The 27,722-nt window shown below is 69.5% G+C and overlaps 2 protein-coding genes and 1 long non-coding RNA gene across 10 annotated transcripts; 2 read left to right on the plus strand and 1 right to left on the minus strand.

Annotated features, from left to right (window-relative positions):
- Nucleotides 1–166: 166 nt before the first annotated feature.
- Nucleotides 167–21,539, plus strand: CAMK2B (calcium/calmodulin dependent protein kinase II beta). 8 transcript variants are annotated; one of them, XM_066983284.1, is made up of 20 exons: nt 167–323; nt 3,220–3,315; nt 5,369–5,428; nt 5,907–5,961; nt 6,099–6,164; nt 7,980–8,052; nt 8,300–8,402; nt 8,493–8,576; nt 9,515–9,609; nt 9,762–9,884; nt 10,001–10,084; nt 11,590–11,632; nt 12,216–12,290; nt 14,430–14,470; nt 14,567–14,638; nt 16,398–16,442; nt 16,782–16,830; nt 19,860–19,935; nt 20,012–20,106; nt 21,213–21,539. In XM_066983284.1, the coding sequence occupies exons 1-20, from the start codon at nt 260–262 to the stop codon at nt 21,443–21,445; spliced, it is 1,632 nt and encodes a 543-aa protein (XP_066839385.1). In that variant the 5' UTR covers nt 167–259; the 3' UTR covers nt 21,446–21,539. The 8 variants fall into 8 exon arrangements, with proteins under 8 accessions (XP_066839385.1, XP_066839386.1, XP_066839389.1 ...); XM_066983285.1 differs by having other exon boundaries at nt 14,433–14,470; XM_066983288.1 differs by lacking the exon at nt 12,216–12,290.
- LOC125181001 (uncharacterized) lies at nt 14,743–15,539 on the plus strand. The gene is made up of 2 exons (XR_007160014.2): nt 14,743–15,148; nt 15,249–15,539. It is a non-coding gene; the product is annotated as an uncharacterized lncRNA (long non-coding RNA).
- A 1,699-nt stretch (nt 21,540–23,238) lies between the features above and the next one.
- Nucleotides 23,239–27,577, minus strand: YKT6 (YKT6 v-SNARE homolog). Its single transcript, XM_066983296.1, has 8 exons — nt 27,419–27,577; nt 26,637–26,749; nt 25,616–25,698; nt 25,244–25,344; nt 24,781–24,885; nt 24,631–24,696; nt 24,403–24,504; nt 23,239–24,068 (listed from the first exon to the last, which is right to left on the minus strand). Exons 2-8 carry the CDS (start codon nt 26,738–26,740, stop codon nt 24,033–24,035), a joined length of 597 nt encoding a protein of 198 aa, XP_066839397.1. The 5' UTR covers nt 26,741–26,749; nt 27,419–27,577; the 3' UTR covers nt 23,239–24,032.
- Nucleotides 27,578–27,722: the final 145 nt, after the last annotated feature.

Consider the following 27,722-nt stretch of genomic DNA (forward strand, 5'->3'; position numbering starts at 1 on the left):
TCGGACGGGGAGGGGGCGTCTGGAGGGGAGGCTGGGGGGGGGGAGATCCCTGGGGGCGGGGGGGGGGGCTGTCCCGGCCCGGAGCCTCCCCCGCTCCGGCAGCACCTCCTTCCTCCCCCCTCCCTCCTCCTCCTCCTCCCCCCCCCCGTCCCCGTCCCCGTCCTCCCCCCGCCCCCCCGCGCCAGGCGGGGCCGAGCGGTGCCGGTGCCGGTGGCGGGGCCGGGCCGGGCTCATTGCGGCGCGGCGCGGCGGCAGCAGCATGGCCACCACCGTGCCCTGCACCCGCTTCACCGACGAGTACCAGCTCTACGAGGAGATCGGCAAGTAAGGGCCGGCCGACCCCGGGGGGGGGCTGGGGGGGGGGGGGCGGGGAGGGGGGCGAGAAAAAAAAATTAAAAAAAAAAAAAAAATTTATAAGCGGGGGGGGTCGTAAAAGGGGGGGGGGGGGGGGGGGCGCCGGGGGGCTCGGTGCAGACGTGACGCATTTCCTACCGGAGGGGATGGGGACAGCGGTGTCGCCCCCCCCCCCCCCCCCCATCGGTACTGGCCCTGCCCCCCCCCCACGCCTCGGGTCGGTGCCGGCCGCGGGGACCCCCTGGGGACCCCCCCCCGTGGGGAGCCGTGGGCCTAAAGGACCCCGTGGCCCCCCGTAGCCCCCCATAGCCCACAGCCCCCCCAGCCCCCATAGCCCCCCCAGCCCCTACAGCCCCCCGTACCCCCTATAGCCCCCCTATAGCCCCCCAATCCCTTTCCCCCAGTCCCCCATACCCCCCTTATAGCCCCCAGTCCCTGTGCCCCCCAGCTCCTACAGCCCCCGTACCCCCCCCCCATAGCCCCCCAGTCCCTGTGCCCCCCCCCCCAGCTCCTGTACCCCCCCTCACTCCCCCATACTCCCCCTGGCACCCCAATCCCTGCACCCCCCCATAGCCCTCCCAGTTCCCATAGCCCCCCCCTCCTAACCCCCATAGCCCCCCCAATCCCTGCCCCCCCGCCCCAGTGCCCCCCCCCCAAGCCTCTCTGCCCCCTTGCCCCCAGGGATCCCCCAGTCCCCAGGGATCCCCCCCCTTTCCCTGCCCCCGATCAGCCCAGCCCCCCCCAGCTCCAGCGGGTGCCCCCCCCCCCCCAAACCCCCCCGGTCCTTATCGCCGCCCTGCGTCCTGTGGATCCCCCGGCCTCGCAGACCCCTCACCAGACCCCCCTCCTCATAGCCCCCTCCTCATAGCCCCCCTTCCTTATAGCCCCCCTCCTTATTACCCCCCCTCTTTATAGCCCCCTCCTTTCAGCCCCCGGCTTCCTATAAATCCCCCCCATCCTTACAGCCCCCGGTCCCTACAGATCTCCCAGTCCTTATATCCCTTCTGGTTCCTATAGCCCCCATCCTTGCAGCCCCCCCATCCTTGCAGCCCCCCATCCTTGCAGCCCCCCCGCCTCGCTAGATCCTTGCAGCCAGCGCGCTCCCCACAGACCTCCCAAACCCTGCAGACCCCCCAGTCCCTTATAACCCCCCCGGTCCCTATAGCCCCCCATCCCTATAGCTCCCCTCATCCCTATTGCCCCACCGCCCCTATAGCGCCCCCATCCCCATCCCCCCCATCCCTATAGCCCCCCTGTCCATATACCCCCCCATCCCTATAGCACCCCCATCCCTATACCCCCGGTCCCTATAACCCCCAGTCCCTATAGCCACCTGTCCCTACGGCCCCCCAACCCCTACAGCCCCCCACCCCTATATCCCCCAGTCCCTACAGCCCCTGGTCCCTACAACCCCCCACCCCTATACCCCCCACCCCTGTATCCCCCGGTCCCTATAAGCCACCTGTCCCTATGCCCCCATCCCTATGCCCCCCCGTCCCTATAGTTCCTTTCCCTATAGCCAGCTGTCCCTACGCACCCCACATCCCTACAGCCCCCCCCCATCCCTATACCCCCCATCCCTATATTCCCCGGTCCCTACAGCCCCCCCCATCCCTATATCCCCCGGTCCCTACAGCCCCCCATCCCTACAGCCCCCCCATCCCTATACTCCCCCATCATTACGCCCCCCCCCCCCATACCTCCCCCCCCATACCCCCCGTCCCTACCGCCTCATCCCCCATCCCTGAGCCCCTCCGGGCTGAGCCCCCCAATCCTGCAGCCCCCCCCCTCACCCCCCCATAGCCCCCCCCACCCCGACCCCCCCCCCATCCTCCCCGCGGGCCTTACATAACGCCCCCGGCCCCCCGCTCCATGCAGACCCCAACCCCCCCCGGGCCCCCCCCCAGTCCATCCAGCCCCCCCCAGCCAAGCCCCCCATGGGGCAGCAGCTGAAGAAGGGTTTATTTTTTGGGGGGGGGGGGGGGGGGGCACCGGAGGGGGGTCGCAGCACCTTGCCCTCCCCCAGATCCAGCATCCTCTCCTGGTTGCCGTGGCAACGCGCCCCCCCCCCGTCACCCGCCATCACCGCGTGTCCCCCCCGCCGAGAGTCGGGGACCTCTGCCGTGCCCCCCCCGGGGAAACTGAGGCACGGGGGGGGGGGGGGGCACCGACACCTCCCCTGTCCGCGGGGGCCACATGGGGGGGGGGCACACGGCGGGGACCCCCGGCTTCGAGCGACCCCCCCCAAGTCCCAACCCATCGCGGGGGGGGGAAGGGGGGGTCCGTGCCCCACGAGGGGGGGGCTGTGACCCCACGAGCTGCCCCGAGCCCCCAAAATGTTTTTTTTTTTTTTGGGGGGGGGGGGGGGGAGCAGCAGAGCCGGGGGGGGTCCCGGTGCCCCCCCGCAGACAGGCAGGGGACGATCTGGGACACCGGGGGGGCACACGTATGTTTTTGGGGGGGGGCCCTCGGGGACGGCCCCACTGCCCCGGTGGGCGCAGCCCCCCCGGGGGTGCCCCCGTTCAACCCCCCCCCGCCGTGCCCGCAGCCGGGCCCCGTGCCCGCCGCCGCCATCCGGGCCACCCGCCGTCCCCATGGCAACCGGCTGCGGGTGCCGGATCCTTCCCACGCCCCCCCGCGGTGCCACCCGGTGTCAGCGCCCCCCCCCCAAAGCCAACCCTCCCCCCCCCATCAACCCACCCCCCAATATAACCCGGGCGGGGGGCGTTCGGGGCTCGCCCCGGCGCTGAGTCACGGCCGCGGGTGCTGAGTCACGGGGAGGGGGGTGTTGGGGGGGGGGGGGGGCTGTGCTGGGGGGGGGGGCACCGAGCCGACCCCCCCCCCGTCCCCCCCGTCCCTGTCCCCAGGGGGCTTTCTCGGTGGTCCGGCGCTGCGTCAAGCTCTGCACCGGCCATGAGTACGCCGCCAAGATCATCAACACCAAGAAGCTCTCGGCCAGAGGTAGGGACCCCCATGCCCCCCGGACCCCCCAAGCCCCCCAGGGACCCCCGCCCTCCCCCCCAGGAAAGGGAGCGGCCTGGGGCAGGGGGGCTCTGTGGGGCTGGGGCTGGACCCTCGCTGTGCCCCCCCCTCAGCCGCTGCCCCATGGGGAATGGGGGGGGGGGGGGGGCAAGGGGGGGTCGTGTGTGTAAGTGTGTAAGTGTGCAAGTGGGGGGGGGTGTGCGTGGGGGGGGTGCGTATGCATGTGTATGCACGGGTGTGTGTGTGCGCAGGGGTGTGCGTGCAAGTGTGTGTGTGTGCAGGTGTGCAAGTGTGTGCGTGCATGGGTGTGCAAGAGTGTGCAGGGGTGTGCATGGGCAGTGTGCGTGTGTGTGTGTGTGAGCAGTGTGTGTGTGAGCAGTGTGTGTGTGAGCAGTGTGTGTGCACGGGGGAGGGCAAGTGTGCGTGTGCAGGTGTGTGTGCAGGTAATGATGCGTGCAAGCCGTGTGTGTACAAGTAAGTGTGCAAGCAGTGTGCACGTGCACGTGTGTACAAGTATGTGTGCACGTGTGTGTGTATGGAAGTATGTGGGCACAGGTGTGTGCGTGTGCACGCGGTCTGTGCCTGGGTGCGTGTGCATGCACACGTGAGCAGGTTGCGTGTGCGCAGGTGTGAGCAGGACACGTGTGTGCACATCAGTGACGTGCGTGCGATGTGCACGCTGGGGCGTGTGCTGCGTGCGCGGGCATGTGTGTGCAGTGTTGGGGCTGTGAGCACAGGCGTGTGCGTGCCCCTGAGCACTGCACGGGTGTGTGTGTGTGTGTGTGTGTGTGTGTGTGTGTGTGTGTGTGTGTACAGGCATGAGGAGCGTGCATGGGTGTGCACGTGTGTGCGTGCATGCAGGTGTGAGCAGGCACGGTTGTACTGAGCACAGGGGGAGTGGGCACGCTTGCACGCGTGTGGTGTGCACACGTGGGCAGGCAGTGTGTGCGTGCACAGGTGTGAGCGGCGTGTTCACGTGTGCACAGCTGTGTGCGTGCAAAGGGCGGGGGGATCGTGGCTGTATGTGACTGTGCAGGTGTGTGAGCGGGGGCACACCCACGGCAGACACACACGTGTGGACACAGCCTCACGTGTGGGCACACTCGTGGGTACAGCTGCACACACATGTACACACAGGTAGAGTTTTGCACAGATGTGCACATGGGTACAGTTGTGCACACACGGGTGCAGTTGTGCACACACCGGTACAGTTGTGCATGCACCAGAACAGTTGTGCACACACGGGTGCAGTTGTGCACACACCGGTACAGTTGTGCACACAGTGGTACAGTTGTGCACACACCAGTGCAGTTGTGCACACCCAGGTACAGTTGTGCATGCACCAGAACAGTTGTGCACACACCAGTGCAGTTGTGCACACACCGGTACAGTTGTGCACACACGGGTGCAGTTGTGCACACACCGGTGCAGTTGTGCACACAGTGGTACAGTTGTGCACGTGCGGGTGCAGTTGTGCACACCCAGGTACAGCTGCACACACCCAGGTACAGCTGCACACACGTGTGCACACCCAGGTGCAGTTGTGCACACACACGGATACCCTCACATGCCAGCACAGCCGCACACGCAGGTGCCCGCACACACGTGCACAACCACACACGCATGCACCAGCACACGCGTGACCCACTACACGCACCCACGCACAGCCACGCGTGCACATGGGTGTGTGTGTGTGTGTGTACCCCCCATGTGTGCACAGCCCCCACGGGTGCACAACCACACACGCGTGTGCAGCCACACACACGTGCTGCCACGTGTGCGCACGAGCGCAGAGGAGCAGCTGTGTAAATCCGCTGCGTGCACACGCGTGTGCACAGCCAGAGCCACCTGCAGGGAGCGGGTCGGGAACGTGGGGGTCCCTGAGGCTGGAGCGGGGACCTGGATGGGACGGGAACGGGACGGGGACGGGGATGGGGACAGGGACAGGACGGGGACGGGGACAAGACGGGGCCGGGGACAGGATGGGGACGGGGACCCGTCCGTGCCCCCCCCTGAGCCCCCCTGTCCCCAGACCACCAGAAGCTGGAGCGGGAGGCGCGCATCTGCCGTCTGCTGAAGCACTCCAACATCGGTGAGCGGGGACGGCGGGGTGGCACCTGGGGACGTTGGGTGGCACCTGGGGACGTTGGGTGGCACCTGGGGACACCTGGGGACAGCTGGGGGCAGTCTGGTCCTGCTGGGCGGCACCGGGGGACGCAGCGGGTGGCACCCGGGGGGTGCTGGGGGACACCCGGGGACACCTGGGGGTGTTGGGTGGCACCTGGGGACATCTGAGGTCCTGCCGGGTGGCACCTGGGGACACAGCGGGTGGCACCTGGGGGGTGCCGGGGGGACATTTGGGGACCCCTTGGGACACCTGGGGACTTTGGGTGGCACCTGGGGATGCACCGGGTGGCACCTGGGGGTGCGCTGGGTGGCACCTGGGGACATCTGAGGTCCTGCCGGGTGGCACCTGGGGGGTGCTGGGGGTCACCCCGGTGCCACCTGGGGTGGGGGGGTGACCCTGGGTGCCACCTGGGGCCACCCTCAGCGCGTCCCTGTCCCCGCAGTGCGGCTCCACGACAGCATCTCGGAGGAGGGCTTCCACTACCTCGTCTTCGACCTGTGAGTGCGGGGTCCCCGCGGGGGGGGGGGTGTCCCCGAGGGGGTGTCCCCGAGGGGGTGTCCCCAGGGGGGGTGTCCCCAGGGGGTGTCCCCAGGGGGTGTCCCCAGGGGCGCGGGGTGACGGCGCTGCCTTGCAGGGTGACCGGCGGGGAGCTCTTCGAGGACATCGTGGCCCGGGAGTACTACAGCGAGGCGGACGCCAGGTGAGCCCCCGCGCCCCCCCGGCCCCCCCGGGCGCTGCGGGGGGGGCAGCTCCAGCAGGGGGGGGGGGGACCCCATTCTTTTAGGGGGGGGGCAGTTCCCATGATTCCCCCCCCCCCAATTCCCCATAACCCCCCCCCCCAACCCCGGCTCCATTCTGCTTCTGGGTTCCCGCCGCCCCCCCCCCCCTTTCCCCCCCCACCGTGTCCCCCCCCCCCCCCCCCGGGGCCCCCCCCGTGCCGGTGCCGTGCCCCAGCGCCCTGTGTGCCCGCCGTGTGCCCGTCCCCGTGGTCTCTGGGCTTTCACAACATTGTTTCTCCCCCTCTCTCGTTCCCCCCCATCTCCCCCCCCAAAACCCCGTACCCCCTCCCCGTGCCCCCCCCATGTCCCCCCCCCGTCCCATCCCCCCCCCACCCCCCCTCTGTCTCCCATCACGCGTCGCTCGGGCTCTGTGCGTGTCCGTGTGTCCGTCCGTGTGTCCGTCTGTCCCACCGCTACCCCTCCGCTCGCTGTCCCCCCCCCCGCCCACCCCCGGCACCCCGTTCCCTGTGTTTTGCCTCCTTGCCCCCTGCCCCCCCCCCAATCTGCCCCAATACCCCCTAACCCCCCCCTCCTGCCCCATAACCTGCCCCCTGCCCTATAACCTCCCCTCCTGCTTCCTAACCTACCCCATACCCCAACCGCCCCTCCTGTCCCATAACCTGCCCCATACCTCATAACCTGCCCCATATCCTCTAAACTATCACATACCCCATAACCCGCCCCATACCCTATAACCTGCTCTCCTGCTTCCTAACCCGTTCTATACCCTATAACCCATCCCATCCCCTATAACCCATCCCATCCCCCATAACCCATCCCATCCCCCATAACCCATCCCATACCCCATAACCTGTCCCATCCCCTATAACCCGTCCCATACCCTATAACCTGCTCTCTCCTGCTTCCTAACCCATCCCATCCCCTATAACCCGTCCCATACCCCATAACCTTTCCCATACCCTATACCCTGCCCCACACCCTATAACCCATCCTCCCGCTCCCTCCCCTGCCCTGTACCCCCCCCGCCCCATACCCCCCGCCCCATACCCCGTGCCCCGTACCCCCCCGCCCCGTCCCCCGCCCGCCGCCCCCCGTTTTGTTTTGCAGTCACTGTGTCCATGAGCTATTAGCACGCGTTTCTCACACCCATCACTTTGCCTTTGTGCCCAGGCAGCTGCAGGTCAGTATAACTGGGGGGGGGGGGGGGGGGGCCGGGGGGGGCCGTGCCCCCCACCCAGCACCCGCCGGAGCCTCGCGCTCCCCTCGCCGCCCCCCCCCCCCCCGCTTGGGGGCTTCCCCTCCTTTTTCTACTCCCCCCCCTTCCTCCTTCTCCTCCTCCTCCTCACTTTTTTTGCCCCCCCCCCCCCCACTTTGGGGATGTCACCCCCCCCCCAAGCCCCCCCCCTGGGGCGGGGGTCCCCGTTCACCCCCATTTCAGCCTCTCATCTCCCGCTCCTCCCCTCTCTTGTCTCGTCTCATCCCCCCCCACACCCCTGTCAGTCCTGTCTGGGGGGGGGCAGCCCTTGGAATTTTGGGGGGGGGGGGAATTTGGGGGGGAGGGGGGTCCCACCCAGCACCCCCGGCGCCCCCCACCCCGCGCAGGGTGCAGCAGGGAGCACCCATGGGCTTAGGGTGGGGCGTGTGTCTATGGGGGGGGGGTCCCGCTTTGGGTGCCCCCCCCCCCCAGTAAAACACCCACGGCCGGGGGTCGGGCGCCGGAGCAGCCGCCGGGGGGGGGCACGGCGCCCCCTGACCCGCGGGGTGTTTGCACGCAGCCACTGCATCCAGCAGATCCTGGAGGCCGTCCTGCACTGCCACCAGATGGGGGTCGTCCACAGGGACCTCAAGGTGAGCGCCCCCCCCCCCCCACCGCGTCCGTCTGCCCCCCCCCGGGGGTCTCTGGGGCCCTCCGGCTGCTGGGGGGGGGGGGGGTCCCAATTTGGGGGGGGGGGCAGCCAGCATGCGCCCCCCCCCCGCACCCTTCACCTTCCTGGGGGTGCTGCTTATGGGGTGGGGGGGGGCTGCGGGGTGACGTGGGGCTGCCTCACGTGTGCGTGTGCCCCCCCCCCTCTATAATGCCCCCCCCCGCCCGCAGCCGGAGAACCTGCTCCTGGCCAGCAAGTGCAAGGGGGCGGCCGTGAAGCTGGCCGACTTCGGCCTCGCCATCGAGGTGCAGGGCGACCAGCAGGCCTGGTTCGGTGAGTGGGAGCCCCCCCGCCCCGCACGGCCCCCACGGGCCCCCCCCGGCCCCCCCCAGCCACGCTCAGCCCCTGCCCCTCTCCCGCCAGGCTTCGCCGGCACGCCCGGCTACCTGTCCCCCGAGGTCCTGCGCAAGGAGGCCTACGGCAAACCCGTGGACATCTGGGCCTGCGGTAAGAGGGGTCCTGAGCCCCCCCGGCCTGGCCCTGAGCCCCCCCCGGCCTGGCCCTGAGACCCCCGGCCTGGCCCTGAGCCCCCCCGGCCTGGCCCCGGCCCCCCCATCTCGCCCCCGTCCGTCTCCGTCCCCGTTCCCCACATCCTGACCCCGGCCCCATTCCCTCTGTCCTGTCCGGCCTCTGCCTGCATCCCGTCCCTGCTCTGGCCTCTCCCAGTCCCCATACTGGTCCCCATACTGGTCCCATCCATTCCTCTCATCGGATACTGGTCCATGCCTGTTCCTCTCCCAGTCCCCATACTGGTCCCATCCATTCCTCTCATAGGATACTGGTCCCATCCCCTTTCCTCTCCCAGTCCCCATACTGGTCCCATCCATTCCTGTCCCAGTTCCCATACTGGTCCCATCCATTCCTCTCCCAGTCCCCATACTGGTCCCATCCCCATTCCTTTCCCAGTCCCATCCCAGTCTCCATACTGGTCCCATCCCCGTTCTTCTCCCAGTCCCATCCCAGTTCCCATACTGGTCCCATCCATTCATCTCCCAGTCCCCGTACTGGTCCCATCCCTATTTCTCTCCCAGTCCCCATACTGGTCCCATCCATTCCTCTCCCAGTCCCATCCCACTCCCCATACTGGTCCCATCCATTCATCTCCCAGTCCCCGTACTGGTCCCATCCTTGTTTCTCTCCAGTCCCCATACTGGTCCCGTCCGTTCCTCTCCCAGTCCCATCCCACTCCCCATACTGGTCCCATCCGTTCATCTCCCAGTCCCCATACTGGTCCCATCCGTTCCTCTCCCATCCCACCCCAGTCCCCACCCTGGGCCCACCCCGGGCTGCGCGGCCCCGCTCGGTTGGGCCCCCCCGGACGCACCGGGGAGGTTTGGGGCACCGTGGGGCCCCGCGGAGCGCCCTGACCCGCGCCCCCCGCCCAGGCGTCATCCTGTACATCCTGCTGGTGGGCTACCCGCCCTTCTGGGACGAGGACCAGCACAAACTCTACCAACAGATCAAGGCCGGCGCCTACGACGTAAGTCCGGCCCGTTAACCCTGGAACCTAATGAGGGGCGGCGCCGTCACCGGGCGGCCAGGGAGGGAGCTTTGGGCCGCGTCCCCGGGGACACGCAGGGGGGGGGCGAAGGGACGCAGCCCGCCCTCTGCCCCCACCCCGTCTCCCCCCAGTTCCCCTCGCCCGAGTGGGACACGGTCACCCCCGAAGCGAAAAACCTCATCAACCAGATGCTCACCATCAACCCCGCCAAGCGCATCACAGCCCACGAAGCCCTCAAGCACCCGTGGGTCTGCGTAAGTGCTGCCTCCCCCCCCCCCCCCGACCCCCCCATTTTTCTGGCCGCCCCCGTGGGCTCGCCCTGCCCCGAGGGCCGCCGCCGGCTCGTCCTGACCCCCCCCGTCCCCCGCAGCAACGCTCCACCGTGGCCTCCATGATGCACAGGCAGGAGACGGTGGAGTGCCTGAAGAAGTTCAACGCCCGGAGGAAGCTCAAGGTGAGCCTGGGGGGGGGGGTGGCCGTGTCCCGGCCGTGTCGTGCTGTCCTCTCGTGTCCCCTGGCCACGTCCCGGTGCCCTGCCGTGTCCCCCGGTCCCGTCCTGCCCGTGCCCGGTGCTTTGCCACGTGTTGCAGTGCCCCCCGGCCATGTCACAGAGCCCCCCAGCCATGTCACGGTGCCCCCAGCCATGTCCCAGTGCCCCCAGCCATGTCCCAGTGCCCCCCAGCCATGTCACAGAGCCCCCCAGCCATGTCACGGTGTCCCCAGCCATGTCCCAGTGCCCCCACCCACATCCCAGTGCCCCCACCCACGTCCAGAGCCCCCAGCCATGTCCCAGAGCCCCCCAGCCATGTCCCAGAGCCCCCCACCCACGTCCCAGAGCCCCCACCCACATCCCAGTGCCCCCACCCACATCCCAGTGCCCCCAGCCATGTCCCAGTGCCCCCAGCCATGTCCCAGAGCCCCCAGCCACGTCCCAGAGCCCCCAGCCATATCCCAGAGCCCCCCAACCATTTCCCAGTGCCCCCCAGCCATGTCCCAGAGCCCCCCAGCCATGTCCCAGAGCCCCCCACCCACATCCCAGTGCCCCCCAGCCATGTCCCCATGCCCCCAACCATGTCCCAGAGCCCCCCAACCATGTCCCAGTGCCCCCAGCCACATCCCAGTGCCCCCCAGCCACATCCCAGTGCCCCCAGCCATGTCCTAGTGCCCCCAGCCATGTCCTAGTGCCCCCAGCCATGTCCTAGTGCCCCCAGCCATATCCCAGTGCCCCCAGCCATGTCCCAGAGCCCCCCAGCCATGTCCCAGTGCCCCCAGCCACGTCCCAGTGCCCCAACCACGTCCCAGTGCCCCCAGCCACGTCCCAGTGCCCCCAGCCACGTCCCAGTGCCCCCAGCCACGTCCCAGTGCCCCCCAGCCATATCCCAGTGCCCCCCAACCACGTCCCAGAGCCCCCCAACCATATCCCGGTGCCCCTCAACCATATCCCAGTGCCCCCCAGCCATGACCCAGAGCCCCCAGCCATGTCCCAGTGCCCCCCAGCCATGTCCCAGTGCCCCCCAACCATGTCCCAGTGCCCCCAGCCATGTCCCAGTGCCCCCAGCCACGTCCCAGTGCCCCCAACCATGTCCCAGTGCCCCCCAACCATGTCCCAGAGCCCCCCAGCCATATCCCAGAGACCCCAGTCACGTCCCAGAGCCCCCAGCCAGGTCCCAGAGCCCCCAGCCATGTCCCAGTGCCCCCCAGCCATATCCCAGTGCCCCCCAACCACGTCCCAGAGCCCCCCAACCATATCCCGGTGCCCCTCAACCATATCCCAGTGCCCCCCAGCCATGACCCAGAGCCCCCAGCCATGTCCCAGTGCCCCCCAGCCATATCCCAGTGCCCCCCAGCCATGTCCCAGAGCCCCCAGCCATATCCCAGTGCCCCCAGCCGTGTCACGGGGTGCCCCCCGGCCGAGTGGCGGTGCCCCCCCGCCGCGCGGTGACGCGGGTGCCGTTGCAGGGCGCCATCCTGACCACCATGCTGGCCACCAGGAACTTCTCAGGTGAGCCCCGGCTCCTGCCGCCGGCCCCGGGACGCCTCCGCCCGCAGCCGAGCTCCGGGGGCCGCATCCTGCGCCCCCCCCCCAGGCGCTGCCGGCTCCGGCGCCCGGGGCCTCGCCGCCCCCCCTCTCTCTGTCGCTCTTTTTCTCTCTTTCTCCCCCCCCCCACCTCGAACCCCCCCTCCCCATTTTCCCACCTCGGCGAGGACGGCGCCGCTGCCGCGACCGGGGGGAGGTTGTGTGTGTGTGCGTGTGTCTGGGGGGGGGGGGGGACACGAGCTGACGGGCGCTTTTGGGGTGGGGTGGGGGGGCACACAGCATCCGTGTGTCCCCCCCCCACCTCCACTGCCCAAAACCGAAATCGGGGGGGCTCCCCCCGGCCCCTCTCCGCTCCCTCGCCTCCGACGGCGCAGGTGGTGCCCGGCCGCGGTGGCGGCGGCGGCGGTGGTGAGGGGGGGGGGGTGTCCGGGACCACCCCCCCCCATCCCGCCCGCCCCCCCCCGCCGCCCCCCCCCACGCTAACGGGCTGTCGCTTCCTTTCTCTCCTCTCTCTCTCCTGCCCGCCCCTGCCCGTCCCTGCCCGCAGTGGGCAGACAGACCACCGCGCCTCCTACAATGTCCGCAGCCGCCTCCGGTGCCCCCCTGGGGTTGGTGGAACAAGGTAGACCCCCCCCCGCCCGACGCCCCCCCCCCCCCTTAAAACGCCCCCCGCCCGCTTGCCTCTGGTCCCCGTCCTCTTCCTCTTCCTCCCACCCCGCCGGGTCTCGGGGTCCCCTCCTCGGAAATGGGAGCGCACGCATGGCCCCCCCCCCCCACAACAAGCCTGTGCCCCCCCCCGCCGGCCTTTCCTGCGCCCCCCCCCCCGGGGCTGGGAAATGTCACCGCTGCTGGCACCCGGCGCCCCCTCCCCAACACCGCAGCGCTTTTGTCATGTCCCCGTCCCCCACCCCAACCCAGCCCTGGGGGCCATTTCGGGGTGCTTGGCCCCATGGGGACCCCCCCATGGCACTTGGGACCCCTGTGGTACCTGGGACACCCCCCCCCAGGTCCCCCGGGACCCCCGTCCCACCCAGGACCCCACAGTACATGGGACCCCCATGGCACGTGGGACCCCCATAGTACCTGAGACCCCAATAGTAAATGGGACCCCCGTGGCACCTGGGACCCCCCCCCCAGGACCCCCATGGTACCTGAGACTGCCATGCCACCCAGGACCCCATAGTACATGGGAACCCCATGGCTCCTGGGACCCCCCAGGGCCCCCATGGCACCCCAGTCCCACCCAGGACCCCCATAGTACCCGGGACCCCCATGGCTCCTGGGACCCCCCAGGACCCCCATGGCACCCCAGTCCCACCCGGGACCCCCATGGCTCCTGGGACCCCAATAGTAAATGGGACCCCTGTGGCACCTGGGACCCCCCCCATGGTACTTGGGACCCCCCAGGACCCCCATGGCACCCCCATCCCACCCAGGACCCCTCTGGTACCAGGGACCCTCACGGTACGTGGGACCCCATGGGACCCCCCGGGGCACCCAGGACCCCCCCCCCCATGGCACCCAGGACCCCCCTGGTACCTGTGCCCCCCATAGCACCACCCCCCCCCCAGCACCCAGCCCCCTGCCAGGCTCCACGATAGCACGTGGCCATGGTGGGAGGGGGGGGGCTCAGGGAGAATTTGGGGGCTGCCCCCCCCCTTTTGGGGAGGTGCCCCCCCCCCCCCATCACTGCTGCTCCATCCCATGGCATTGCCCCGCTGCCGGGGGGGGGGGGGGGGGCTGCACCCATGCATGGGGGGGGGCTGCACCCACACATGGGGGGGGCTGCATGGCTGCATGGGGGGGGCACTGCCGCATGGGGGGGGTCACTGCTGCATGGGGGGGGGTCATTGCCCCAAGGGGGGGGGTCTGCACCGCCGCATGCCCCCGCACGGCTTCCAGCGCGCTGCAGCCGGTGTTTGTGGTGCCGCGAAACACTCGGCGGGTCTTAAACCCCCCCACGGCGAGCCCCCCCCCCGCCCCCCCCTCAGAATGGGGACCCCCCCCCCCCCGATGGCTCTGGTTTAGACCCCGACCTCTCAGCGCCGCAGCCAGCTCTGCCCCCAGCCCGCTTCCCGAGGAGGGCCCGGACCCCCGGGGGACCCGTGGGGACACGGCTGTGTCACGGGGGTGTCCCCGTGTCCCCCCCCCCCCCCAATCCTCCCCCATCCCCGTCCCCCCCCCCTTCCAAAGGCCCGTCCCGGTGCCGTCACCGGCCGCCCACCCCCCCCTTGTCACCCCCCCAGCCCCAAAGGGGTCCCCTCCGGTGCCACCGGGCCTGGAGGAGCGATGCCGAGGACGCCAGCACCGGAGGGGGGGGGACCTGCCAGCACGGCCCCCCCCACGGCGCCACCTCCGTCACCCCCCCGTGCCCCCCCCGAGGTCAGGCTAGGAGTGACAGACGCCACCACCACATCCCCGCCTGCGGGGTCCCGGGGCTGCGCCGCCGCCTGCTCTCAAGACGATTTTTTGGGTCTTTTTCTCGTTTTTTTAACCCATTCCCCCCCCCCCAAATCCCCCCCCCTTTCTCTCTCTCTCTCTCGCCCCCCCCTTCCCCCCCCCCCTCTCTTTCTCTCTCTCTCTCTCTCGCTTTCCTCTCTGCATTTCTCCAAGGTAAGCCAACCCCCGGCTCCCCGCTTCGCCCCCCCCCCCCCGGTGCCCCCCCCGGGGCGCTGCCGGGCGGGGGGGGGGGACGGTGGCCCTGTCCCCAGGGTGGGGGCACGCCGCTGACGCTCTGCTTTCCCCCCCCCCCCCCCCGCAGCAGCTAAGAGCCTGCTCAACAAGAAAGCCGACGGCGTCAAGGTGAGGGGACGCTGGGGGGGGGGCACGGGGGGGGGGTCACAACCCCTCCCACGCCATCACTGAGCCCCCCCCCCCCCCAAATTTCTCCCCCCGCAGCCCCAGACCAACAGCACCAAAGGCAGCGCCGGCGTCACCAGCCCCAAGGGGACGCTCCCGCCGGCGGCGCTGGTAGGTGCCCCCCCCCCCCCACCCGCCGTGTCCCCGGGGGGGGGGCCACGAGGAGCCGGGCCCCTTCGTGCCCCCCCGCGCCCCCCCCCCCCCCCCCACCATCCCACCATCCCATCGCATCCATCGCCATGCTCGCCCCGGGCGTCCCCAGAACCACCGGCAGCCGGGGGGGGACCTTCCTCGCGGCCCCCCCCCCCCCCCCCCTCCAGCCAATGCGGCCGGCACGGTGGGTGCAGGATGCGGCCATGGGGATGGGCACAGCACCAGGACCCTGCCGGGACGGTGGGTGCAGGATGCGGCCGTGGGCAGGGGGACAGGGACGGCGCAGCACCAGGACCCAGCTCATCAGGTGGGTGCCGGATGCGGCCGCAGGGATGGGGACAGCACCAGGACCCAGGTGCAGCGCAGGATGCGGCCACGGGGATGGGGACCAGGACCCTGCCGGGACGGTGGGTGCAGGATGCAGCCCTGGGGACAGGGACGGGGCAGCACCAGGACCCGGCTCATCAGGTGGGTGCAGGGTGTGGGGATGGCACCAGGACCCAGGTGCAGTGCAGGATGCGGCCCTGGGGACGGGGATGGGGATGGCCACCAGGACCCGGCTCATCAGGTGGGTGCAGGATGCGGCCACGGGGATGGAGACGGCACCAGGACCCAGGTGCAGCGCAGGATGCGGCCATAGGGATGGGGACCAGGACCCTGCCGGGACGGTGGGTGCAGGATGTGGCCATGGGGAGAAGGATGGGGACAGCCCCAGGACCCAGGTGAAGTGCAGGATGCGGCTACGGGGACAGGGATGGCCGCTGGGACCCAGCTCATCAGGTGGGTGCAGGATGCGGCCGCAGGGATGTGCACCGTGCCCCAGGTGGTGAAGGGCAGGATGCGGGCACTGGGATCGGCACCAGACCCAGGTGCAGTGCAGGATGCGGCCATGGGGAGGGGGACGGGGACAGCACCAGGACCCGGCTCATCAGGTGGCTGTAGGGTGCAGGGACGGCACCAGGACCCAGGTGCAGTGCAGGATGTGGGCACCAGGACCCAGCTCACCAGGTGGGAGCAGGATGCGGCCGCAGGGATGCGCACCGTGCCCCAGCCGGTGACGTGCAGGATGCGGGTACGGGGATGGGCACCGCTGTGGTCAGCGCAACGGGCGCAGGACGTGGACACGGGCACAGGGATGGGCACCAGGACCCAGCTCGTCAGGTGGGTGCAGGATGCGGCCCTGGGGACAGGGACAGCCACCAGGACCCAGGTGAAGTGCAGGGTGCGGGCACAGGGCTGGGGACCACAACCCGACCAGGGTGCTGGGTGCAGGATGCAGGTACAGGGACGGGCACCAGGACCCGGCTCACCAGGTGGGTGCAGGATGCGGCCCGGGGGGGCGCCCACCACGACGACCCTGGCAGGACGCGGGCATGGGGCCGCCCCCGCGGTGCGCCTGGCACGGTGGGTGCAGGATGCTGGCAGGGGGCCCCCCCCCCCCCCGCCCCCAAATCCCCCCCCGCCCAGGGGTCCACTGGGCTCTCGCCCCTCCTCTGCCTCCCTCTGCTCTCTCCCAATTAAACCATCGGGCTTGCGCTGGACTAACGACTCTGCTTCTCTCCCCCCTCCCGCCCTCCCCACCCTGCTCTGGGTCTGTGCCCCCCGTCCGCGTGCCCCCCCCCAAATTTCCCCCCCTCCCACTGCTGTGCTCTGGTCTCTCCTCGCCTCCTCTCCCCTCTCTCCTCGCCTTCCTCTGTCTCTCTTCCTTCTCCTGTAGGAGCCTCAAACTACCGTAATTCATAACCCAGTGGACGGCATTAAGGTATTGCTGCCCCCCCGGGGCCGTGACCCCCCCCCCCCTATTTTATCCCCCTCCCCCTTTTTCTCTCTCTCTCTCTCTCTCTCTCTCTCTCCGCTTTCCGCCTCCATCCTCCCCGCGCATCTCCCATCTCCGCGGGGCCGGGCGCGCTGGGGGCTCGCGGCTGGGGCCGGGGGGGGGTCGGGGCGCGGGGGATCCCCGTGTCCCTGCGTCGCCCGCGGAGCCGGCACCCTGCGGCCGGGGCATGCGGACTCCCCCCTTCCCCCGGTGGGTGCTGACACCCCCTCCTCTCCTGCCCCCCCCCCCGTCTCTCCCTCTGCACCGCCGCCCTCCCGCTGGCAGGAGTCGTCCGACAGCACCAACACCACCATCGAGGACGAGGACACGAAAGGTGACGGGGGCGCGGAGGGCGGGGGTGGAGCTGGGTGGCACTGGGATGGCACTGGGATGCACTGGGACGGCACTGGGATGCATTGGAGGGCATTGGAATGGCACTGGGATGCACTGGGATGGCACTGGGATGCATTGGAGGGCATTGGAATGGCACTGGGATGCACTGGGATGGCTCTGGGATGCACTGGAATGCATTTGAGGGCATCAGAATGGCACTGGGATGCACTGGGATGGCATTGGGTTGCACTGGGATGCATTTGAGGGCATTGGCATGGCACTAGGATGGCATTGGGATGCACTGGAATGCATTTGAGGGCATCGGAATGGCACTGGGATGCACTGGGATGGCATTGGGTTGCACTGGGATGCATTTGAAGGCATTGGAATGGCACTAGGATGGCACTGGGATGTATTGGAATGGCACTGGGTTGCACTGGGATGGCACTGGGATGCATTGGAGGGCATTGGAATAGCACTGGGATGGCACTAAGAGGCACTGTGTGCATTGGAATGGCACTGGGATGCACTGGGATGGAGCTGGGATGCGTTGGGGTGCATTGGAATGGCACTGGGATGGCACTAGGAGGCACTGGGATTCATTGCAATGCCCTGAGATGGTGCTAGGAAGCACTGGGATGGAGCTGGGATGCACTGGGATTACTCTAGGATGTATTGGAATGGTACCGGAATGCACTGGGATGGAGCTGGGATGCACTGGGGTGCGTTGGAATGACATTGGAATGGCGCTAGGAGGCACTGGGATGCATTGGAATGGTACTGGAATGCACTGGGATGGAGCTGGGATGCACTGGGATGCATTGGAATGGCACTGGGATGCGCTAGGATGCACTGGAATGGCGCTGGGATGGAGCCAGGATGCACTGGGATGCACTGGGATGGTACCAGGGTGCACTGGGATGGGCGTAGGATGCATTGTGATGGCACTGGGATGCACTGGGGTACACTGGGATGGACCTAGGGTATATTGGATGGCACTGGGATGCACTGGGATGGCACCAGAATGCGTTACGGTGCACTGGGATGGCATGGGAGTGCACTGGGACACATTGAGCTAACGCTGGGCTGCACTGGCACACGGTGGCATGGCACTGGGATGAACTGGCATGCCCTGGGGTATCATGGAGCAGTACTGGAATATACCGGAGTGGCACTGGAATGCTTTGAGATGCACGGTGTCACACTGGGATGCAATAAGTTGGCACTGGGATGCACTGGAATGACTCGGGGATGCAGTGGGATGGCACCGAGGCGACTTGACATGCACGGAAATGGCACTGGGATGCACTGGGTGGAACTGGGGGGTGCTGGGACCCACTGGGAAGCAGTAGGCTGGTACTGCAGTGCACTGGAATGGAACTGGGATGTGTTGGGATGCACTGGAATGGCACTGGGATACAGCAGGATGGCGCTGAATGTGTCGAGATGCACTGGGACAAACTGGAGTGTAATGTTATGCGTTGGAATAGCACTGGGTCAAACTGGGATGGAACTGGGCTGTGCTGGAATGCACTGGCATGGCACTGGGATGACACCGGGGCAGCTTTGGGCTGCACTGGGACGCATTGGGGTGGCACTGGGAGGGACCGTAATGTGCCTGGGTGCCTAGCCTGGCACTGGGGTGCCCTGAGGCTCACTGGTGTGCAGTAAGGTGGCACTGGGATGGAACTGGGGTGCCTCGGCATGGCCTTAGGATCCACTGGGGTGTACTGGAATGGCTCTGGGGTGGCACCAGGTTGCATTATGGTGCACTGGGATGGCACGGGGTTGTACTGGTATGCACTGGGGTGGCACTGGGAAACACTGGAGTGTGCTGGGGTGGCACTGAGATGCATTGGCATGGCACTGAGGGACACTGGGGTGCACTAGGATGGCACTGGGAATGCATTGGGATGTGCTGGGGTGGCACTGGGATGCTTTGAGACAGATGGGGATACAACAGGATGGAACTGGGCTGTGCTGGAATGCACTAGCGTGGTACTGGGAGGCACTGGGATGCAATAGGAAGGCAGTGTAGTGCATTGTCATAGAACTGGGATGCACTGGAACGCCACTGGGACGCACTGGTGTGCGTGTTGGTGTTGGGATGCACTGAGCCACACTGGGATGTACTGGAGTGGCACTGGGATGGCACTGGAACACATTGAGGTGACACTGGGATGGCACTGGAATGCACTGGAATGGCACTGGTTTGTACTGGGATGTTACTGGAATGCAGTGGGATTGCACCAGGATGGATCTGTGGTGTATTGGAATGCACTGGGACACACTGGAATGCGGCGGGATGGCACTGGCATGCACCGGGACGCATCAGAGTGCACTGGAGTGACACTGGGATGTACTGGGGTGCAATGGGACGGCACTGGGCTGTGTTGTGATGCGCTTGCATGGAACTGGGATCTGTTGAAATGCACTGGATGGTACTGGGAGGCACTGGGACGTGCTGGGAGGGACGGCTGCTGGAGGTGGGGACGGGGGCACCGGGGCCAGGGCGTGTGGAGTCCCCTCTGCCCGTCCCCAGGGGCCGTCCGTCTGTCCCCGTGTCCCCATCAGCCACGTGTCTGTGTGTCCCCACGTCCTGAGTGTCCGTCCCCGTGTCCTGCGTCTGTCCCCATGTCTGTCCCCATGTCCTGTGCGTTGTCCCTGTGTCCCCGTGTCTGTCCCCATGTCCTGTGCGTTGTCCCTGTGTCCCCGTGTCTGTCCCCACGGTCCGTGTGTCCGTCCTCATGGGCCATGTGCCTGTCCCCGTGTCCCCGTGTCTGTCCCCACGGTCCGTGTGTCCCTGTCCCCCCCCGACATGTCCCCTCCCCATGTCCCCTGTGTCCCCACGTCCCACCCCTCCGCCCCACAGCTCGTGTCCGTCCCCAGCCCCTCTCCCTGTGTCTGTCTGTCCCCAGCCTGGCTCCTTCAGCACCTTCCTCCTCCTCCTCCTCCTCCTCCTCCTCCCGGGGTCCCCTGGGCACCCCGCTGTGGTTCGGGGCCGTGACCCCCCCCGTGTCCCCCCCCCAGCCCGCAAGCAGGAGATCATCAAGATCACGGAGCAGCTCATCGAGGCCGTCAACAACGGGGACTTCGAGGCCTACGCGTGAGTGGGGGCCGGGCGGGGGGTCTGAGGGGGTCCTGGGGGTGGGGGGGTCAGGGGCTCACGCGCTGCCTTGCAGGAAGATCTGCGACCCGGGGCTCACCTCCTTCGAGCCCGAGGCCTTGGGCAACCTGGTGGAGGGCATGGACTTCCACCGCTTCTACTTTGAGAACTGTGAGTGCCCGGCCTGCCTGGCCCTGCCTGCTCCTGCCTGTCCCTGCCTGTCCCTGCCCGGCCCTGCCTGCTCCTGCCTGTCCCTGCCTGTCCCTGCCCGGCCCTGCCTGCTCCTGCCCGGCCCTGCCTGCTCCTGCCTGTCCCTGCCTGTCCCTGCCCGGCCTTGCCTGCTCCTGCCTGTCCCTGCCTGTCCCTTCCCTGTCCCTGCCCGTCCCTGCCCGCTCCTGCCCATCCCTGCTCATCCCTTCCCTGTCCCTTCCTGCTCCTGCCTCTCCCTGCCCGTCCCCGTGTCCCCCGTCCTGCCCACCCCCTGCCCACCCCCTGCCCGTGTCCCTTCTGCCTGCCCTGCCTGCGCCCTGCCTGGGTCCTTCCTGGTGCTCCTGCCTGCATTCCTGCCCGTGTCCCTGCCCGTGTCCCTGCCTGAATTCCTGCCTGTGCTCCTCCCTGCCTGCTTGCCACCTGCCTGCATCCCTGCCCGTGCTCCTGCCTGCACCCTTGCCTGTATCCCTGCCCGCATCCTTGCTGCTACTGCTCCTGCAGCCTTACCCGTGTCCTTGTTGGTAGCCCTGCCCGGATCCTTGTGGATATCCCTGCCCGCACCCCTGCCTGTGGCCTTGTTGGTGCTCCTGCCTGCCCCCTGCCTGTGTTCCTCCGTGCCTGCCTGCCTGGGTGTCTGCCCTGCCCCTACCCCTGCCCGTGCCCATACCTCTGCCCGTGCCCCTGCCTTTACCCTGCCCGTACCCCTGCCCCAATCCCCAACTGCCCTTGTACCCCTGCCTGCACCCCTGCCCCTACCCATGCCTGTACCTCTGCCCCTACCCTTGCCCATGCCCCTGCCCTCACCCCTGCCCGTACCCCTGCCCATATCCCCACCTGCCCTAGTACCCCTGCCTGCACCCCTGCCCGTACCCCTGCCCGTACCCCTACCCATACCCCTGCCCGTACCCCTGCCCGTGCCCGTACCTCTGCCCGTACCGCTGCCTCTACCCTGCCCGTACCCCTGCCCACATCCCCAACTGCCCTCGTACCCCTGCCCGCACCCCTGCCCGCACCCCTGCCCGTACCCCTGCCCCTGCCCGCCCCACGCGCTGACGGGCTGCCCGCAGTGCTGTCCAAGAACAACAAGCCGATCCACACGACCATCCTGAACCCCCACGTGCACGTCATCGGGGAGGACGCCGCCTGCATCGCCTACATCCGCCTCACGCAGTACCTGGACGCGCAGGGCCGCCCGCGCACCAGCCAGTCGGAGGAGACGCGCGTCTGGCACCGCCGCGAGGGCAAGTGGCAGAACGTCCACTTCCACGGCTCCGGGGCGCCCGTCGCCCCCCTCCAGTGAAGGTGAGGGCGGCGGAGGGGGGGGGCCATGAGGCCGCCGGCCCCCCCAATCTCCCCCCCGAAAAAAAAAAAAAAAAAAGGAAAAAAAAAAGAAACGACCACCCTGAGAACCCAAACCTCAGCCTGAGAACCCAAACCTCAGCCTGAGAACCCAAACCTCAGCCTGAGAACCCAAACCTCAGCCTGAGACCCCCCCCAAGCCTGAAACCGCCCCCCCAGCCTGAAAGCCCCCCAGCCTGAGACCCCCCCCCCAGCCTGAGACCCCCCCTCTCAGCCTCAGACCCTCCCCCCAGCCTGGGTCCGGCCCGACGGAGACGCGGCCGCGGTCCCGGAGCACGCGTCCGCATGCCTGTGCCCCCCCCTCCCCCCCCCCCCCATTCTTCCCAGTGCCTGCGTTTGCAGAAAAAGGAGGAAAAAAAAAAAAAAAAAGACAAAAAAAAGCAAAAACGACGAATAGAAAAAAAAAAATAATTTCCAAAAATTAAATCGTCATCTCACACAGACCCCGACCGACGTGCTGGGGGGGGAGGGGGACTGCCGGAGCCTGCGGTGAGACCCCAACCCCCCCCCCCCCAACCCCGTTCCCCTTCTGCCCCCCGAAGCCCGTCTGCGCCGGGCCGGGGGGGGGGGGGGTTCGCCCGGCCCCCCCCTCGCCCCCCCGGCTGTGCTCGTGGAGTTTCGCTGTCGCTGGTGGTGGATGTTCGTTCTTTGGGCTCCGCTTTCGCTCGCCCCCCCCCCCCCCCCCCCCTCCCCGGGCCCCTGTACATAGAGAGAGCTCTTTATTTTTGAATTCCCGCGGGAGCAGCCGGTGCCCCCCCCTCTTCAAACCCCCCCCCCAAAAAAAAAAAATCCCCCCCCACCTTCCCAAAGCGTGGGGCCGGGGCTGTTCCCGCAGCCCCCGGGGGGGGGGAGAGCCGGGTGCTGGGGTTGGGGGGGGGGGGGGGGGGGGGGGGGGGGGGGAAGAATGGGGGAGGAATTTTTGGATTTTTTTGGGGGGGGGGTCCCAGCCCAAGGGGTGGGGAGGGGGGGGGCTTGGGGGCGATCCAGCCAGCACCGAGGCAGCGTCGAAAGCACTTTAGACTAAGAGAGCGGGTCTCTTAGGGGGCACAGGCTGCTCCGCCGGCTGCCGGCCCCCCCCGGGCCCCCCCCCAGCACCAAGGGCGCTGCTCCCCCCGCACCCCGGCCCCGCGCCCCCAGGGAGGGGGCTCACCGCTACGGGAGGGGAGGGGGGGGCTTCACCCCAACCCCCCCCTCCCCAAATTTCTGCCCCCCCCATCTCCCCCAAGGCGTCCCCTCCTCGCACTCCCGTCGCTGGGGGCTGTTTGTGGCTGGGGGGGGGTTGGGGGGGCGGGGGGGGGGGGCAGCTTTTTACTTTCTGCATGCCCTGCGCGCGGGAGCACCCCGCTGTCTGTCGAGGAGCTGAGCTGAGCTGTTACCGTCCCTGAATGCTGGTGGAGCGCTGCCAGATTTCTCTCCCCTCTCCTCCCCTTTTTCTCTCGTTCTTTTCCGTTCCCCCCCCCACCCAACTTTTCTCTATTCCCCCCCCCACACCCGGCATATTGCCCCCCCCCCCCCTTCGTCTTTTCTTTCTGAGCCTTGTAAGTGTTAACAGATGACTCTGATTTCGTTTTTGTCTCGGGAAAAACTGCAAATAAATTACGAGGAAAAACAACTGCCAAACACCCCCCCCCCGGGGGGTGGAGAGACGAGGCTGAGTGTTGCTGCACCCCCAGACGTGGTGCCCCCCCCACCCCGGGCCCGATCCTGCCCCCCCACGGAGCCCAACCAGGCCACAACCGTCACAGAGAACTTTATCGGCCGCAGCACGGCTGCGACAGGCGGCGCCGATCACGATACAGCCCCGAGCGAAAGCTGCGCCCGTCCCACCGAGGCCGGGGGGGGGCCCCGAGGCTGAGCCCCCCCCCCCCAGAGCTGAGGGAGGGGGGAACGGGGAACCCCCCCCGGCCCAGCTGGCTCCCACCCGCCCCCCAGGAACAGGGGGTAACGGGGGGCTGGGACCCACCGAAGGGGGGCAGCCCCATGGCACAGAGCCCCCCCCCACCCAGGGAGGGGGCGTGGGGGCCGACCCCGCGTGCCCCCCCCCCAAGGGGACGCAGCCCCGCACCAAGCAGCCCCAGCCAGCCCCCACACAAAGCACTTCCCTTCTCCCCCCCGCCCCCCCGGGGACACAGATGTGTAAAAGCCCCCCCCCACCAGCTCCCCCCCCCCCCTCCAGGCCCTGTGCTCGGAGCCGGGGGGGGGTCCCCAAGCCCCCCCGGGGCTGGCAGCGCCGAGGCACTCGCTGGTGTTAGAGGCGGCGGTGCGGGGATGGGCACAGCGCGGCCCGAGCTGCGCCGGGGGAGGGCAAGGGCAGGGCGGGGGGGCTCAGCGCCTCAGCCCCCGCTCAGCACCGAGAACCGGGCACGGCCGCGGTGCCCGGGGGCGGGGGGGGCCCGGCCCGAGCAGCGGCCCCCGCCAAGCAGCCCAGGAGCCGCCGGGGTTCTGCGCTCAGTCCTGGGGGAGGCCGAGATGCGAGGAGGGGGGCGAGGGCCTGGCGGGCCCGGGGCAGGAGCCCCCCCGCGGGGGGGTCACATCACCGCACAGCACGAGTTCTGCTTCCGCGCCTGGCGAGAGGGGAGGGAACGCGGCGTCGGGGCCCGGAGCCGCGCGGCGCGGCCGTCCCGGCCCCGGTCCCCCGCTGGCCGCGGAGGCCGAGGGCACGGCCCCGTGACGGGGGCTGGAGGCCGCGGTCCGGCACCCGGGCACCCCAAATCCCAAATGGGAGCGGGGGCCGGGTTTGGGGAGGGGGCCGAGGAGCTCCGCCAGCCAGGTTCGGGCAGCCGAGCTCCCTGCCCGACCCCACGTCCCGCACCACCGGGGCTCCTCCTGCCCCTCTCACGGCCCCAAACCCACCCCCAGCACCTCCCCGGGTGCAGGAGGGACCGGCGCCGCACTCACGGTTTTGTAGAAGGCTTTCGACTGCGCCCCCAGCACCTCTGACTTGGACACCAGGTCGTCCAGCTTCTCCCCGCGCTCCAGCAGCGACTCCATGGTGTTGTGCTGCGCGAAGGAACGGGCGCCGGGCGCGCCGTCGGCACTCGGGGGCCCCGCCGCCGCGCCCCGAAACCGGGCGAGAGCACCCAGGGGGAAGGGAGCGGGGCCAGCCCCCGTCCCCGCCGTCCTCACCAGGATGATTTTGGTCTCGTCCAGCTCCGCCTGCACTCTGGTCATCGGGTCGGCGTCGCGGGGGTTCTGGCGGAGGAACGAGGGCGGCGTCGGGCCAGCAGCCCCCACCACCCCGGGGGGGGGGGCGGCCGCGCGGCGCGGGGCCCCTACCTGGTACTTGCTCAGGTACCCGTCCAACGCCGCGTAGCTGATGGTGCCGGGGGACCCCGAGGGCCACTCCGCCCTGCTCACCTGCCTGCTGAACTCGTCCAGCACCTGCGAGCGAGGGAGCGCCCGGCGTCGCCGCCCGGGCTCCTCCCCGCAGCTCCCCGCGAGCGAAGCCGAGCCCCTGCCCCGCTTGTGGCGGCGGCGGCGGGGGCCAGCTCCCCGCCGAGCCCCGAGCCGCGCCGGGCGCTCCAGAGGCTGGTGCCGGGGCCGGCTGCGGTGCAGAGCCGCCGGGCAGAGCCGAGCCAAAACACCACCAGACCCCACCGAGCTCAGCCCCGACACGTCCCCCCCCCCGGCTCACCAGCAGGGATCGTTTCTTCCTCACGCCGCGAGCGGACCCCAATTTGGGAAGCCCCCCCCCCGAATTCCCCGCCGTGCCCGAGGCGCCGCCGGCCGCGCCGCTCACCTTGTCCAGCAAGGTGAAGCAGACCCGCTGCGGGTACTCGTTATCGGCGATCACCACGCCGGCCAGCCCGTCGCTCCGCACGTACACGTGGCACAGGTACTCTGGGCAGAGAGGCGGCGTCGGGAAGGGGGGGGGCAGCTCTGGAGCCCCCCCCCCCAGCGCCCAACGCCTGCCCCCGGCCCCCGCTTCCACCGCCAGCGGATGGCACCGGGAGGTTTCCGGCCACCGGCGGTCGCGCTGGGCCGGCGGGAAGGGCGGCGAGCCCCAGGCTCGGCCCCGCGGGCCCACCCTGCCCCCAAACCTCTCGGCGTTCGCCCAGGGAAGGGGGCGCGAGGGGGGGCGTCGCACCTCGGAGCGCGGCCACGCGCTCACCTTGCTCCTTGACGGAAGCCCGGCTGCCCAGCTGCGAGCGCTCCACGATCAGCTGGCTGGTGAAGGTCATGAACTCCTGCACGCTGCAAGCACACGGCGCCGCTCGCACCCGGCCCCCGGCCACGGGGGGCACGGGGCAGCCCCGGCCCTTCCCCACCGCCCCTTCCCCTCCAACCCCCCCAGGACGCTCGCGCTCCCATGCGCTAGACCCGAGTTGAGTCAGGTCAGGGAACGGCCCCAAGCCCACGTTCCAGCCCTGCCAAGCAGACTTTTGCATAACCCCCTTTTTTTTGTTGTTTTTGTTTTTTTTTTCTCACCCCGCAATAAAACAGAGGCCAAAAGCCGTGAGGGAGCAGAAATAAATCTGCTCTGTCCCGGGCGCTCTGGAAGCGGCGAGCGCTCAGCCACAGCGCTCCCGGTGGGAAGCGGCAGCGCCGGGGGCTCCCCGAGGGGCTGAGGCCAGGCCCCGACTCTTGCCGTGGCCGCGGGACGCAGCCCCCACGGGGTGGAGGGGGGGACCGGCAGATAAATTCACAGCCTATCCCCGCTGACACCAGCTCCCGGGGCGCCAAAGCCCAGGGGGAAGCGGCTCCCGAGGCGGGCAGCGAGCAGCGCTGGGGTTGGGGAGCAGCGAGGCCCCCAGAGCCGCCCCCGCTGGCTCCTTCCCCTCGCACGCTCGGCCACGGGGGCGTTTTTCGGAGCCCCTCGCTGCAGCGTTCCCCTCAGCGCCGGGACCGCAGAGCCAAACGTGCCCAAAAAAACCTTGGCAGGGGGCCGGGAAACGCCCCGGGGGCCGCAGCCGACAGCCCCCAGCCGCCTCCGCAAGTGGGGGGGCGGCTGGAGCCAGGCCCCCGGGGGAGCGCCGAGGGCTGAACCGGCCCAGCCGGGGCTGAGCCCAACGTCCCCGGGGGCACCGGGGGGAGGCGAGGCGATGCCCTGCGGCCACCCGGTGAGGACGGGGGCAGCCGTGAGCCCCCGGCAGGGCTTGTCCTGGTGCCGGCACCGTCGCGCGGGGCCTGACCTGGATCTCTGGAAGAAGCTGAAGGTGGAGACGTCGTAGGCGGCCTTCAGCAGCTGCACCCGGGGCTCGCCCTTGTACAGCACGCTCAGGCTGTACAGCCTCATGGCGCGGCGCTGCGGGGACAGGGGTCAGCGGGCCCCGCCGGCACCGGGAACGCACCGGGACCCCCAGAGCCCCCCAGGACCCCCCAGGGATCCCCCAGACCCCTCCGGGACACCCCCCCCAAAGCCCACTGGGACCCTATGGGGACTGCATGGGGACCCCCCCAGACCCCAATGGGACCCTGTTGGGACCCCCCAGAGCCTTCCTGGACCCCCTCCCCCGAGCCCACTGGGACGCCCCAGGGACCCCCCAGACCCCTCCAGGACCCCGCAGACCCCATCGGGACCCTATGGGGAACGCACGGGGACCCCCAGACCCCAACGGGACCCCGCTGGGACCCCCCAGAGCCCTTCGGGACCCCTCAGCCACCCCCCGGGACCCCCCCACGACTCACCCAGACCCCCCCGGGACACTACCGGGCCCCACCGGGCCCCACCAAACCCCCCCAGGTCCCACCGGGACCCCGGCGACACCCCCCAAACCCCCCCGAGACCCCCCCCGGACAGCACCGGGCCCCACCGAACCCCGCCGGGGCACCCCCGGACCCCACCCAGACCCTACCGGGGCCCCCCGGGACCTACCCGGGAGCCCCCCGGACCCCCCGGGGCTACCCCAAGCCCCCCCGAGCCCCCCCGGGCCACCCCCAGGGCTCCACCCGGCCCCGCCCCCCCGCCCGGTACCGGCGGCTGCGGACTCGCAGCGAGGAGGCGGCGGCCGACCGGAGCGCTCCCGACCCGGAAGCAGAAAGGGACCGGCCGGAAGTGCCCCCGGCCCCGGTTACTGCCACGGGGCCGCGCCCAGCCTGCGCACGCGCAGCACGCAGCCCGCCCGCCCCGCGGCTCCCGGCCAATGAGAGCGCGGCTCTCCTGAAGGCCCCGCCCACGGCCGCGAGCGGCCCCGCCCCCGAGCCGGGAGGCCAATCGGCGGCTCCGTGACGTCATGGGGGGCGGGGCTCCCTTCAGGGAGCTGATGGGGGCTCGAGCC

Source organism: Anser cygnoides, chromosome 26, assembly GCF_040182565.1.
Source record: "Anser cygnoides isolate HZ-2024a breed goose chromosome 26, Taihu_goose_T2T_genome, whole genome shotgun sequence".
Classification (NCBI taxonomy): domain Eukaryota; kingdom Metazoa; phylum Chordata; class Aves; order Anseriformes; family Anatidae; genus Anser; species Anser cygnoides.

What these genes read in the sequence shown, in the direction of transcription:
- YKT6 (XM_066983296.1), bottom strand. Translation starts at nt 26,740, where the DNA reads ATGAGGCTGTACAGCCTGAGCGTGCTGTACAAGGGCGAGCCCCGGGTG. An exon ending in AGCTTCTTCCAGAGATCCAG is followed by an intron (nt 25,699 to 26,636) that starts GTCAGGCCCCGC and finishes GTGTGCTTGCAG; the next exon opens with CGTGCAGGAGTTCATGACCT. An exon ending in GGTACCTGAGCAAGTACCAG is followed by an intron (nt 24,697 to 24,780) that starts GTAGGGGCCCCG and finishes TTCCTCCGCCAG; the next exon opens with AACCCCCGCGACGCCGACCC.
- CAMK2B (XM_066983284.1), top strand. Translation starts at nt 260, where the DNA reads ATGGCCACCACCGTGCCCTGCACCCGCTTCACCGACGAGTACCAGCTC. An exon ending in GGGGACTTCGAGGCCTACGC is followed by an intron (nt 19,936 to 20,011) that starts GTGAGTGGGGGC and finishes GCTGCCTTGCAG; the next exon opens with GAAGATCTGCGACCCGGGGC. An exon ending in CCGCTTCTACTTTGAGAACT is followed by an intron (nt 20,107 to 21,212) that starts GTGAGTGCCCGG and finishes GGCTGCCCGCAG; the next exon opens with TGCTGTCCAAGAACAACAAG.